The 14956-nt window shown below is 36.3% G+C and overlaps 1 protein-coding gene across 2 annotated transcripts in view; it reads right to left on the bottom strand.

The window, feature by feature from the left end:
- Positions 1-14956, bottom strand: part of SMARCA1 (SWI/SNF related, matrix associated, actin dependent regulator of chromatin, subfamily a, member 1) — a 71040-nt gene that overhangs the window by 29216 nt on the left and 26868 nt on the right. Inside the window, exons 12-17 of one of the 2 annotated variants that reach the window (XM_021685856.1) lie at positions 13937-14058; positions 11261-11296; positions 10187-10339; positions 7478-7610; positions 6311-6459; positions 5447-5566 (exon numbers count right to left, since the gene is read on the bottom strand). In XM_021685856.1, coding sequence (XP_021541531.1) covers positions 5447-5566; positions 6311-6459; positions 7478-7610; positions 10187-10339; positions 11261-11296; positions 13937-14058 — 713 coding nt within the window. The remainder of the gene's footprint in view (positions 1-5446; positions 5567-6310; positions 6460-7477; positions 7611-10186; positions 10340-11260; positions 11297-13936; positions 14059-14956) is intronic. The other variant, XM_021685863.1, reaches the window with a different exon arrangement.

The following is a 14956-nucleotide window of genomic DNA, read 5'->3' as shown; positions in this document are numbered from 1 at the left end:
CTTAAAAAAAAAAAAAAAAAAAAAAAAACTCTGCCCCAATATCAGCTAGAAAATACAATTTAAAAGGCAATAGGCCAAACTGACAATACAAAATTCTGGAGTCTATAGGGATGGTTTTCCAGTTCAGGTATTTTTCTTGATTTCACAGTGCCTATCCTAGTGCCTGAACACAAAAGAGGCCATTAATCTACAATTAATGATCCCACTATATTTGATCTTATCTAAGGATGGAGTTCCAACCTTAGCATCATAGTTTAAGAGTGGATGATCAACTAAGATGAGTAGGATGGTTAGGGATCTACAAACTCTCACAGTGTCCAAAGAAGTAAAGACTAAAGACAGACATAATGGTAGTATTCACATATGTAAAAGTCTATCAACTACAAAAGAACACAGGTCTCAGTTGATCCATAAGGTTAACTCAGTTGGTTAAGCGACTGCCTTCGGCTCAGGTCATGATCCTGGAGTCCCGGGATCTAGTCCCGCATCGGGCTCCCTGCTCAGCGGGGAGTCTGCTTCTCCCTCTGACCCTCCTCCCTCTCACGCTCTCTGTTTCTCATTCTCTCCCTCTCAAATAAATAAATAAAATCTTTAAAACCAATGTGGAGGGGCGCCTGGGTGGCTCAGTCGTTAAGCGTCTGCCTTCAGCCCAGGTCATGATCCCAGGGTCCTGGGATCGAGCCCCGCTCCGCGGGAAGCCTGCTTCTCCCTCTCCCACTCCCCCTGCTTGTATTCCCTCTCTCACTGTGTCTCTCTCTGTCAAATAAATAAAATCTTAAAAAAAAAAAAAAACAATGTGGAAAGTAGATTCCTACTCAATGTAATTTAATAAATATGTCTTAAGTACCTACTGTATCAGTGTCAGGGATATAAAGATGAATAATCTCTTCCATCAAGGAGCTTGTAAGTCAAATAAGAAGTTTTCTGAGAACCAAAAAATATAAAACTGTGAAATGAACTCTCCCAAAAGGAGTATGATTCCCAATATGACCACATTCAAATAGAGGCTGGATAACTGCCCTACATCCTACAGATGGGATTTCTTAATTAAAAAAGGTTAGACTAAATGACCTTTAAGTTTCTTTTAACTCTAAGAGTTTATGAGATATAGACAGTATAATGTGAGTTTGCATAAAATAAAAAAATATTCAAAGCACTGAAAGTAGTTTTGTTTTCCCCCCTCAAACGGATTAATGTGAGAGGATAGTAATAGAAAAAATATTTTATAAATAACCAATATGTTATTTGTCCCAATTGGAATGAAAATAAATCAATAATAACTTAACTTAGTCAAAAGTAATGTATTGGCCATTTAACCCATACTTATACGCAGGTCTAGGTATCCAAATTTGGAATAAGCATTAAGGGCCTATTCCTAAACTTTCAAATACACTAAATCATGCTGAATTAGTTCGTTTTAGATAAGAGCACATTAATACAAACTAATTCAGGTTAATTTCTTCAGGATCAATGTCAGTCATTATGACTTAATTTCCCAGGTATGGTTGTAAAGTAATGCTGATTCAACAAATCATATATGAAGATCTACCTCATTGTGTAATTCCCATGATTTACGTATAAACAATATTTTTGTAGGTTTTCAATTCTCTTCAAAGGATAATTTGAACCTATTTTAAGAACCTATCTAAAAAATATGAAAAGCCAGAAATAAGAGATAATGCCAAGTCAGAATATTTTTAAAATCTGATTTTGTCATTCAATTATAAAAATATAAGTAATCATAATTATTACTAAAATTCCTCTATATTTGTACGTTATTTTACTAGAATTGTAAGCACAGAAAACCTGCTATATTAGACATAGACAAGTTTTTTTTTTTTTTAAGATTTTATTTATTTATTTGACAGAGAGAGAGATAGCGAGAGCAGGAACACAAGCAGGGGGAGTAGGAGAGGGAGAAGCAGGCTTCCCGCCGAGCAGGGAGCCCGATGTGGGACTCGATCCCAGGACCCTGGGATCATGACCTGAGCCGAAGGCAGACGCTTAACGACTGAGCCACCCAGGCACCCGACAAGTATTTTACTAAGTTTAATTTTACTCTAAGGATGTAGATTAGAAGTTCCACTGATATTTAGACTCTTCACTGTTTAATATTTTTCCACTTTATAAAATACTCTTAATACCAATAAGCCCATAGAAATAATTGTAAAATTTTAAAAATTTGTATCGCACAATGAGATCTCAAAAACAATTTCTACCTTATGCATGCAAGTCATCATGTTTATCTCATCAGAATAAAACATAAGCAGTCTAAATTAAGGTTACAGATAGAACAACCAAATAGATGTAAGTCAAGACACTAAAAACTATGAAAAATAATGATAGCAACAAAGCATTATCAGCATACTAGTTGCGATGCAAACTAAAATGGCTCACCTCTCATTCTTCAGTAAAATCAATATCCAAAAATAAGCTTTCTTATTTTAACAAAATTCATTTCTGTGAGTTAAAAATATAACAGCTTTATAGAACAATTTTGGCAAACAAAACAACGATAAAATTGTATTATAACCCAAAAAATAAAATATTCATGAGCCCATGCTGATATAAATGAGTATAAAATAAATAAGAGACAGGTCTTCCTTACGGAAAAATCCCAGTTAATAAATGTAGATGGAATGAAAGAAATACAAAATTACTATCAGGCAAAAACCACAATAATAACTGTTGCAGGCAAATGCCACCAAAACATGCTAAAATCAGTGGGTATATGTTTGAGGAATATATTCCCCAAGATATTTATCAAATACAAAGGGAAAAATGGTAACTCTACAGTGAAGAAACCCAGCAGACACCACCTCAACTAAGTGATCAAGGTTACTATTTCCTGTAATACAACACAACAACATCTTATATTCCCTGATAAGATGTACTGAAGACTTAACATCCCTGCCATGGAATTCTTGCCAAAAAATACATAATCTCAGTCCAATCATGAGACAATGTCAGACAAACCCAAAATGAGAGACAAACTACAAAATAACTGACCAATACTCTTCAAAAGTGTAAAGACCATGAAAGACAAAGGAAGACTGAGAACTAACGCAGATTAAAAGAGCCTAAGAAGACACAGCAAAAAAAAAAAAAAAGCATTGTGGGTCAAGAGAATGAGAAAAGTCACAAAATGACAGAAAATATTTGCAAAACACATCTTATAAAGGACTGTTATCCAAAATAGACAAAGAACTCTTAAAATTCAACAATAAGAAAATAACCTGATTTTAAAAATGGGCAAAAGACCTGAACAGACACCTGGCCAAAGATATACAGATGGAAATAAGCAAATGAAAAGATGCTCAACATCTTATGTCAGTGAAATGCAATGAGAACGAGCTACCACTACACACCTATTAGAATGGCCAAAATCCAGAACACTGACAACACCAAATGCTAGTGAGAATGTGGAGCAACAGAATTCTCATTCATTGCTCATGAGAATGCAAAATGGTATGGCCACTTTGGAAGAAGGGTTGGCAGCTTCTTACAAAACTAAACATAAGCTTATCACACGCTCCAGCAATCACGATCCTTGGCATCTACCCAAAGGAGTTGAAAATCTATGTCCACCCAAAAACCTGCACATGGATTTTTATGACAGCTTTATTCATAATGGCCAAAACTTGGAGACAACCAAGATGTCCTTCAGTAGATGAATGAATAAATAAATAGTGATACATCCAGACAACAGATTATTACTCAGCACTAAAAAGAAATGAGCTATCAAACCATGAAAAAACATGAAGGTACCTTAAATGCATACGACTAAGTGAAAGAAGTCAATCTGAAAAGGCTACATACTATATGATTCCAACTATATGACAGTCTGGAAAAAGCAAAACTATGGAGATAGTACAAAGATTAGTTGTTGCCAGTGGCTATAGAAAGAGAGAAATGAATAGGCAGAGCACAGAGAACTTTTTAGAGCAGTAACACTATTCTGGATGATACTGTAATGGTGGATACATATCATTACACATTTATCCAAACCCACAGAATGTACAATACCAAAAGTGAACCTTAACATAAAAGATGGGCTTTGGATGATAATGATGTGTCAATGTAGGTTCAATTGTAACAAATGTACCACTCTGATGTGGGATATTAATAGTGTAGTAGCGGGGCGCCTGGGTGGCTCAGTTGGTTGGGCGACTGCCTTCGGCTCGGGTCATGATCCTGGAGTCCCGGGATCGAGTCCCACATCGGGCTCCCTGCTCAGCGGGGAGTCTGCTTCTCCCTCTGACCCTCCCCCTCTCATGCTCTCTCTCTCTCATTCTCTCTCTCAAATAAATAAATAAAAAAAATCTTAAAAAAAAAAAAAAAAACTTTAATAGTGTAGTAGCTATGTTTATTTGGAGTAGGTAGATATGGGAACTCTGTATTTTCCACTTTATTTTGTTGTGAATCTAAAACTGCTCTTAAAAATAAAGTTGTTTTTTTATTTTTTTAAAGATTTTATTTATTTATTTGACAGAGAGAGAGACACAATGAAAGAGGGAACACAAGCAGGGGGAGTGGGAGAGGGAGAAGCAGGCTTCCCGCAGAGCAGGGAGCCCGATGCGGGGCTCGATCCCAGGACCCTGGGATCATGACCTGAGCCGAAGGCAGACGCTTAACGACTGAGCCACCCAGGCGCCCCATAATAAAGCTGTTTTTTTTAAACTGCAGTGTGAGATCCTGGATTGTATCCCCTGGAACAGGGAAAGAACTTAGGGAGAAAACGTGTTAATTTGATAAATGTACTATGATTATGTAAATTGTTAACATTAGGGGAAGCTGGGTGAAAGATATATGTGAACTCTGTACTTTTTTGTAATAAAGTCTAAAGTCATTTCAAATTAAAAATTTTTAATTACAGCCATAATTTCAACCAAAATAAATAAAACTCCCATTTCCTCAAAGGACCTTTGCTGTCCATGCAGTGTATTACTATACCCTCCATTTGATAGTGGAGAAAAATGAGTACCCAAAGTCACTTAATTAGTAATACAGTTGGGATTTCAGCTTCAAAATCCAGGAACTCCACCACAATCCTACACTGCTTGTCAAAAACAGTAATAACAGCAACAACAGCAGCAAAAATGATGAGGAGGATGATGGTAATCATCATCATCATCTTCATCCAGCAAAATTTATTAAAGATAGCAATTGCATGAGATCTGACCTACATCAAATTTCACTCCATAGCAGAGCACTATAATAGGTAAGTGCCAGTGGGGTTTTTTTTAATTTTATTATTGTTTTAATTTTATCTGTTTTTTAAAATAACCCCTACACACAACATGGGGCTTGAACTCACAACCCCAAGATCAAGAGTCACACATGTTCTACCGAATGAGACAGCCAGATGGCCCGTCAGTGTTTTTTAATAATGGTTATGCGGAGAAATGCTAATTTGAGAGTCTAATGGCTGAGGGTAAAAAGTTACCTTCTGTTTTTCTCTATAATCTTCTCCTTCAAACTTGTACAAACTTTGTTCAGTGTCCATTCTAAAATTTCTCAGAGAAGACTCTCCCATTTTCTGCAAGCGTTCATTCATCTCTGCAGTCTACAGTTCAATGCATTGAAATTAGAAAATTATCACTGAATTACTTACAAAAATCTGTGGGCTCTCTATCTTTTTAAAAGTCAGGTTTGACATGAAATATCCAATCTGTTAATTTACAAGGTAAGAATGCAAGGCTAACATTAAATGAATATAAATTTAACTTGTTCCAAGTATTTTAAATATTTAAGTGGTTATTCAAGTATTCTCAATTAGGCTTTCTTTAAAATCTTTTATCCCTGAAGATGTAGCCATATTATAATTTCTGTCTACTTTTACTCATGTTTGAAATTATCTAAAATAATTTGTAAAAAAAAAAAGTAAATTCAACACAAAATGGCAATATTCTGAAATAGTTTATTATACTTTAGCAAATAATGCTTTAATATTTCATGAAATGTTCACAAAAGATTTTCAGTTAATGCAATGTAATCCAGTGTAAGAAAAAGGCTGCAAAAATGTAGTCCTGATATATGTGATTGAACATGAAATTTATTTGGCTTTTAAGTAAATACCAACATTATTTTCAATAAACATAAGATATAAGGCCACTCAATTTTAAACTCTAGTTCTTAGTCTTTCTTACCAAAAATTAAACTAAAAAACCCTACACTACCTCTGGATATAAATCTACAAATCCTTAGAGAGAACATGAGTCATTTGAAACAACACAAATCCAATTAAGCATGCTGAAGTACGTTGATTTTAAAGCAATTCATCATGAAAACAAATGTCATTTTAACTAACCTTCTTTTCCCCTCTTTCCAGAAGAGTTGTAATGTCTTCATCTGTCAGCTCACTTTCTTTAGAAGCAAAAACATGGGTGGCTCCATGACGTATCATTTGCAACATTTCCTCTTTTGCCAGCTTGTTAGACTGTTGGTCAATGAGTCTTCCTAATAATAAAAATAAAAGTTGTATATATTCAATTATATTCCATAGAAAGCACAGCATAATAGTTCTAATCAGACACTACCACATTTAACTGTAAGTAAAGCTTTAAAAGCACAGAAAATTAGTGAGCTTTCAAGTTATATTAATGAACACACCTACAAGTTTTTCTCCTACTATACCTTCTATTTCAATATGAGTTTCCTTCTGTAAAATTCAGTTAAAACTCAGAAGAACAGAAACATTTTTTCATTTTCAAAGCTCATTTGTCAGATCAAATTTCTTTCTATCAACAGGCATTCTCTAATACGTGTATAAAAATTTTTTAGGGGCGCCTGGGTGGCTCAGTCAGTTAAGTGTCTGCCTTCAGCTCAGGTCATCATCCCAGAGTCCTGGGATAGAGCCCCATGTCCATCAGGCTCCCGCCTGCTTCTCCCTCTCCCTCTGCCCTTCCCCCCTCCCCCCGCTAGTGCGTGTGCACTCCCTCTCTCTCATAAATAAATAAAGTCTTAAATCTTTAAAAAAATTTTTAACTAGACATTTTAACTGCTAAATAATATCAGGTACTTGAGAAGACATGCCACTGGCATTCAACTATAAACTAGCGATGTTTAACTATCTATTCCATATATTGAATGCAAGGCTTTAAATTAAATGGATTTAAATTAGCAATTTTTTTTAAAAAACTGACTTTTTTCTGTAAGTTTGCAAATTTGAGTCAACTCTAAAAGTAATCTCCTTGGGGTACCTGGGTGGCTCAGTCAGTTAAGCATCCAACTCTTGATTTCAGGTCGGATCATGATCTCAGGGTCCTGGAATCGAGACCCGCATCGGACTCCCCAATCAGCAGGGAATCTGCTTGTCTCCCTCTCCCTCTGCCCCTCCCCCCACATGCTTGCTCGCGCTCTCTCTCTCTCTCTAAAATAAATAAATGAATCTTAAAAAAATAAAAATGTCCTTTAAAGAAAATTGCATGTGTTTTTGGAAAAAAAAACACCTAATTAAGTTCACATGTATAAATACCTTGTTGTATAACAATTGAGTCAAGTCTCAGTTTTATCTCTGCTCTTTCTACAATCCTTTCTTCAACAGTATTATCAGTGATGAGACGGAACACACGTACTGGCTTCTTCTGACCAATACGATGTGCTCGATCCTAGAAGAAAGAATCCTAATATAAGATATTGGGTATTCTGGATAAAATATATAGACAGCCACCATATGCTATAAAATTCTAAATACAAAATTAGTTTCTGAGCTCTCTAGACCTGCCACATTTTAAAGGAGGATAATGAATATTAAGAATATATATGGGGTGCCTGGGTGGCTCAGTCAGTTAAACGTCTGACTTCGGCTCCGGTCATGATCTCAGGGTCCTGGGATCAAGCCCCATGTTGGGCTTCCTGCTCCGCCCCCCGGCCCCCTCTTGTGCACATTCTCTTTCTCTCAAATAAATCTTTTTTAAATAAAGGAATATCTAGATGTCCCTGTGACCAAAAAAATCTGCCAATATTATACTATACCAGTACTAGAAAACTTCCAGAAAGGCAACAACCAAAGCCCCTTTAAGATGAGGACTAGAGGGAGTTTTCTAAGCAACTTTAAGCCACTAAATGCAAACACCTTCCACAATAGCAAGTAGTTTCGTGAGGGGCAAAGTAGTTAGCAAGGGTTGCTATGGTGGCAAAAGTCTGCATAATCAAGCAGTTCTTTCTGCTTATGGAGGCAATTCAGGGATGTGTAATAAAAGGTAATAAAAATTAATGGCATATTAATATCCTTACTATATAGTGGTCTAGAATTATATGGTTTCCAGTTGGTAAAGGTGACAGATAGCAAGTTCTGATAATACAAAAACAGCTAAGGGGAGTGTTTTTAAAACACAGAAGCTGCTAGACCAAACAGGTGAAGGGAAGAGGGCAGTTGAGAAAAACAAATCAAAGAAACAAGATTCAAAACAGCCCTTAAACTAAATATAAAAACACTAGAGCTCAGTAACAATTTCAACAAAGCACACTGAATGAGAATGCAACACCTTTATACAAATTTAAAATTTCAAACTCAAATCAGTAAATCATGAAAGATCAGCTAAGCTCTAACAATTTTAATGAAATGAAGTGTTATCAACAGGTTTTCCAGTTTAGTAACCCTGTAACTTACTGGGGCTTACTCCTACTGAGTCATATCAAACGGCTAGCTCAGTACCATGCTAAAGTAATGATAAAAAAGCATTTCGATTTAAAAATGTCCTGGGGCACCTGGGTGGTTCAGTCAGCTAAGTGTCCAACCCTTGATGTCTGCTCAGGTCATGGTCTCATGGGTCATGAGACTGAGCCCTGCGTCAGGCTGCTTGACGATTCTCTCCCTCTGCCCCTCCCCGGACTCGTTCATGTGCACACGTGGGCCTGCTCTCTCTCTAAAAATACAAATAAATCTTCAAAAAAATTAAAAAATTAAAATGTCAGGGCGCCTGGGTGGCTCAGTCGTTAAGTGTCTGCCTTTGGCTCAGGTCATGATCCCAGGGTCCTAGGATGGAGGCCCGCATCGGGCTCCCTGCTCAGCAGGAAGCCTGCTTCTCCCTCTCCCACTCCCCCTCTGCTTGGGTTCCCTTTCTCACTATATCTCTCTGTCAAATAAATAAATAAAATCTTAAAAAAAAAAGTAAAATGTCCTGAGAGTCAATATGTTTTAATTCTGTTATAAAAAAAAAGGAAGGTGGAGGGGCGCCTGGGTGGCTCAGTCGGTTAAGCGTCTGCCTTCGGCTCAGGTCATGATCCCAGGGTCCTGGGATCGAGCCCCGCATCAGGCTCCCTGCTCAGCGGGAAGCCTGCTCCTCCCTCTCCCACTCCCTCTGCTTGTGTTCCCTCTCTCAATGTCTCCCTCTCTGTCGAATAAATAAATAAATAAATAAAATTTAAAAAAAGGAAGGTGGGGCGTTCACTCCCGGGTTTCAGCACCAAAAAATATAAATATATAAAATTTTTAAAAAGGACTTCTAAGCTATGCCTCATTGACGTATAGCTTTAATTGCTTCCAAAGATAGTAAATTATCCCATAATTTATTGGGATTTTGAGTGCATAGCTATTTTGCATCTTTGTACTTCTGAAATTACTTTTCTTTATCTCAAAATGTGAGTCACACTGACAAAAGTTGTAGCTCTAATTCACTAAATGACAGCATGATGACAAATAAAAGAAATAGCTCCTTGAAATTTTTTTTGAAAAAAGGGTAGGATATTTTCCAATGGTGTCCTTAGGTATCAAATGTTTTCCTGGAATATATTCCTTTGTTACCTTTTTACCTCCTCATCCCAAATGTTTTATTCCAAATTTGAAATCATACCTCTCCCAATTTTAGTGCTAAGGATTTTAACGTATTTAGTTATCCAGAAGAATTAATAACAACACATTAACTTTTTAACCCTTTTCATTAAGACATATGTACATGTCCTTTTCAATATTCAGGAGTGGGGAAAAAACAGTTCTGTTTCATGATAAATGCCAAAATAGACACAGAAATGCTGTAGTTGGATTTGGGGGGTGTGTGTTTCTGTTTCCTTTTTTTTTTTTGTAATTAGCACAGTATCTTTGTTTTCCAAGATAATCTATTTTAACATCTAGAAAACCTGCCAAAAATTGTGGTTGCCCTTTTATAAGTTACACCTGTGCTGCATAAATAACAATAGTATTCCTAGTTAAAATAAATTTCTGACATCATTAAAGATTACTAACCATAGCTTGTAGATCAACCTGCGGATTCCAGTCCGAATCATATAGTATAACCACGTCAGCACTTGCCAAGTTAATTCCAAGACCTCCAGCTCTGGTACTCAGCATAAAGATGAATTTGCTACTATTAGGAACATTAAAGGCCTCTATTGCTTCCTTTTTTTAATTGACACAGGAGATGGAAGAAAAACAAAAATAAAATTATATTAACAGAGTCCTTAAGAAATATTTTTAACATGCATATTCAAAAGCCCACTTTATGATATTCTTCCATCTCAGAAATACTTAAGCATATATCTATATACTGTACTGTGTGAATTGCTGTAGAAAGTATATTACATAAAGTTCCTAATATTTAGAAGCTTACATCAATAGAGACACACTCAGAACAATCGTATAAACAAATTTAACTAGGCAAGCAATAAATCATTTAAATTATTTAAAGCAACAACAGTGAAAATGTTTTGAGTGAGAGCTGAAAAATATCTAGGAGGTAAAATGTCAGCTATCTCAACTTCATTCCCATTATTTTACATAGGATTAACAAAGACGGTATAGTTTGGAAGACCAACAAGAAAGAAAAAGGTTCAGAAATGTGAATGAGAGAATTGGATAAAGGGGAGATTAAGTAGATTTATTTCCATATGGTGACAAGGGGCAAACAGGGAAGTAATGAAGAAATTCAGTAAGGTAATCCAGGGATATTTAGTGAAGAGTCTTAAAATTAATGGGATGTTAATATCCCTACTATATAAAGATCTAATACAAATTAATTAGAAACACTAAGACCCCAGTAGAAAAATAAGCAAAAGAAAGGAAAAAAAGAACAGACAATTCATAGAAGAACAAATATGAATGGCTAATAAATACAAAAATAATGTTCAATCTTACTAGTAATCAAATAAATGCAAATTAAAACGTAATACCATTTTTTGAAGATTAAAAAAATAATACTCAATGTTGACGAGGGGGCGGTGAGACGGGCACTCTCATACATTGCTGCAGGGAATGGAAATTGGTACAACCTTTCTGGAAAGCAATTTGGCAATATGCATCAAGTCTTAAAAATGTTCATACCCTTTGACCCAGTAATTCCACTTCTAGGAATTTATCCTAAGGAAATAATCAGAAATGTGCACAAAGATTTATGTATAAGGACTTTCACTTTAGCATTATTTATAATAGTGAAAACTTGGAAACAACCTAAATGATCAACAACTGGGAGATAAATTATTTATAGTACATCCACTGGATGTAATATTATACTTAAATTATTTTTACAATGAAGCTTATTACTGATATAGGAAAGTACAACATAATGCTGAGTAAAAATATTACCAAACTTCATATATAATATATAGTATAGTATCAGTTATTTATATAAATTATATATACAAAAATTGGCCAGAAATACTTTTATTTTGCAAATTTCCTTCAGCAGTCATATATTACTTTGATAATCAGAAAATACAGGAAGTCATATTTTTAATGAATGGAATGGCATGGTCAAAAGCTGCAGCAGAGAAGGTGACACTCGCTGCCACGGTCCATATAGCATGTAGAGGGGGCAGTATAGAAAGCAGCATGGTGTAGTGAGAGGCAATTTGGTGTAGAGGAAAGAGCAAAAACCTGGTGTGAATCATTACCATTTACTACATATGTGTTTCTAAGCAAGCATTTAACCTCTCTGAGACAGTTTCAAGTAGAGAAAATGATACCAGTAAATTATACTTTACTGGGCTGCTGGGAGAATTCAGCTGGAACTATACATTGCCTAGCTTAGAGTCGTTGCTTGACAAATGTTAGATCCTTTCCCTATAAAAGTGAGGAGGCCAATTAAGTAAAGGTTATAGGAACTGAGTCAGAGGGTGACCAGAGACTTCGCTAGCTGAATTTAGCGGAAGCAATGAAGAAAGGGCAAATCTGAGAACTACTGAAAAAGAATTGCTTATTAACAGCTGGCAAATAATTAGAGTAAGGAATCAAATGTGGCTTCCCCTCCTTACTAGGAAAATAGATGAAACGATTAGGTGGACAACAGTATAATGGGAAAGTGGGGCATTTCCAAAAAAAAAAAAGAAAGAAAGAAAAAAACAGCTCTGACTTTGCTGTACCTAAATTCAACATATGCAATTCAAACCCTCTGAAGGGAGAAATTATTTGAAATTTTAAGAAACCAGAATAATTTGGGTATAATTAGGTAAAGTCCACATTGTTCATAAACAGGGAGATCAGTCAGAAATGCAAATTGGCTATTTGAGGTCAGAAAGCACCTACTTTTCTGCCTTAGTATCATCTTCACTCCAGGAAAAAGGGTCATTTCGAATAGCACTATATGGCTTGTACTTAATGTGGATTTGAAAGAAACCCATTCTGAGGAATAAATCAGCAAAAGCCCAATAAAGCTTCAAGTTACCATTTCAAAAAAAGTAAACTACTATAGAGCAGGGACCAGTGTAAACTTTGAAACATGCCCATTATTTGTGAATGTTACCAAAAATGTTTCCCCACAATGGGTAGCAGGTAAACCCTTAATATAAAAAGGGCCTGTGTGCCTGCTATGGACCCTATCCTATGCTACAGCCAAGCTTCAAGAAGGAAGCACACAAGAGACAGAGTGCTCACTGAAGCTATAGAAGGAGAGGGACATGGACTAAGAGTCCTTGTGGCCTGAGATGGGGCCCTAAAGCTGAGAGGTAAAAGGCCTGTGTGCAATTTCATGACATGTAGTATATCCTGCACTACAGAGTTTTAAAAACTGCATTCATATCTATTATACCCAATGATCCTCATAACATTGTCAGAAAAAAAGAAGCCTAGGTATTAATACTACCCTGATAATAGTTAAAGATATTGAGGCTCAGAGAATTAAACAGCTTGCATACGCTACAAAGTGGTGGAGTTGGTGCTGAAATTTAGGTCTTCTGAAACCAAGTTCAATGCATTTTCCACTATACCATGAAATCACAATCTTTGCCCAGAGCTTGAGGATAGACTTAAAAGAGAGACCAAAGACAGAGCCTTGAAGGACCACAGAAAAGTGAAGATAAATTAGCAAAGCCCTCCCCTCAAGAAAGTATTTAAAGGGTTTAAAATACATTAGACCCATGACATTCATGAGGGATAATCTAAAGATCTGTAAGAATTCCCAAATTTGAGAAAGACACTGGCTGCTAGGTAGGTTTCCTCACTAGCTCAGTAACTCATTCCATACACCAGCCTTGTGGTATTCCAAGATCCAAATGCATGATAAGCACCTAGACCTATGTTGTCCAATTTCAGTTTTACAAAAATCTAACACTGAGATTATTTTCTTTACAAATTACTGTTTCATGAGTCTTTAGGATTACTCATAAACCGGAAAAATCTCAACTGTTAAACTCCACAAATGGCGAGGGTCTACTGCAGGAAGCAAATCAAGAAAAGAAAATGGCAGAATCAGAGATTAAAGAGTAGGATGAGAAACAGTAATTAGAAGGTCAGAGCAGTGGTTAGAGGAGGTAAGGGTGTAATGGTGTAGTATCCTTTAGATAAGTGAGGATGTCTCTGAAGACCTTGAAAAGGATGCTTTGTAAAGAGTCAGTATAATGCAAGCCAAATTGAAGATCTCAGAGAGACAGAGAGGTGTTAGTGAGAAATTCAACACACCTAGCTATTTAAAAAAAGGCCAAAGTTCAAAACTACCTAATGATGAAAAACATGGCTTAATTGAACTCTGATTTTTAAAGTTTTGTTTTAATTTCTTTTCCTCACCTCTCTTTCTTCATGTGGGGTTTGTCCATCCAGTCGACAATACTCATAACCACGCCACATACAATAATCCTCCAAAATGTCCAGCAAGCGAGTCATCTGGCTAAAAATGAGAACCCTTGAACCTAAAACATTTCCCCCAAAAAAGCAAGTTATTCAACTTGTGTAAAACTAATTTGAAAGTTACAAAAATATAAGTAAACATCACATGTAACATAGAGTGGAACACTTCATGAAACACACACACATACACCTTCGAGGAATGCTATACAGAATTATGCATTGCTGAGTTATGCATGTTTAAGGATTTCAAAACCCTCCACACATATTGAGATGATTTAAACTCTGCCTTTTCTCTGTCCTGAGGATGAGTGATCGGTCCACACAACCTTTCACTAGACTACTGCAATAGTCTCCCAACTAGTCTCCTGTTTCTCATCTCTCATCCTCAGTAGAACCCCCGTACTGCTTCAAAGGTTCTCCTCCAAACATACAAGTCTGATCATGTCAGCTGACACAGCAAAATCTTCTATGACACACCTCCCTCCCTGCCTTCCAAATAGTCCAGACTTCTTTAGCATGTTTAAAAGGCCTTTCATAATCTGGCCCCATCCATCTTTTCAGATTCCTCAACTGCCACTCTACCCCAAATACTGTAAGCTCTGCATTCCCTTTTTTTCACACTTCAGATTCATTGCCCTATAAAACGCTTCCCCCTCCTTTTTCCCATGATTTACTTCTAGACATTCTCCAGGGCTCACTTCAAATGTCACCTTTGTGAAGATTTCCCCAACTCTGTTTCTCAACATATGGCACTTATCACAACGAATTTCAACTGTTCCTCCTCACTACATTGTTTGTCCAAGGCAAAGACTGTTGTCTTATGCATCTTTGTAATAGCCAGCCCATAGGACAATTCCTGGCAGATAATAAGTACTCAACAATGTTTGCTGAATGAGTGAATGAATAAATGATGGGTAAATATGCAAAATGTTATTCATACACAAGTCACTAATATAAAGT

This window comes from Neomonachus schauinslandi, chromosome X (genome assembly GCF_002201575.2).
Source record: "Neomonachus schauinslandi chromosome X, ASM220157v2, whole genome shotgun sequence".
Taxonomy (NCBI): domain Eukaryota; kingdom Metazoa; phylum Chordata; class Mammalia; order Carnivora; family Phocidae; genus Neomonachus; species Neomonachus schauinslandi.
Note: the sequence above shows the minus strand (reverse complement) of the source record. Positions and strands in the feature narration are given on the sequence as shown.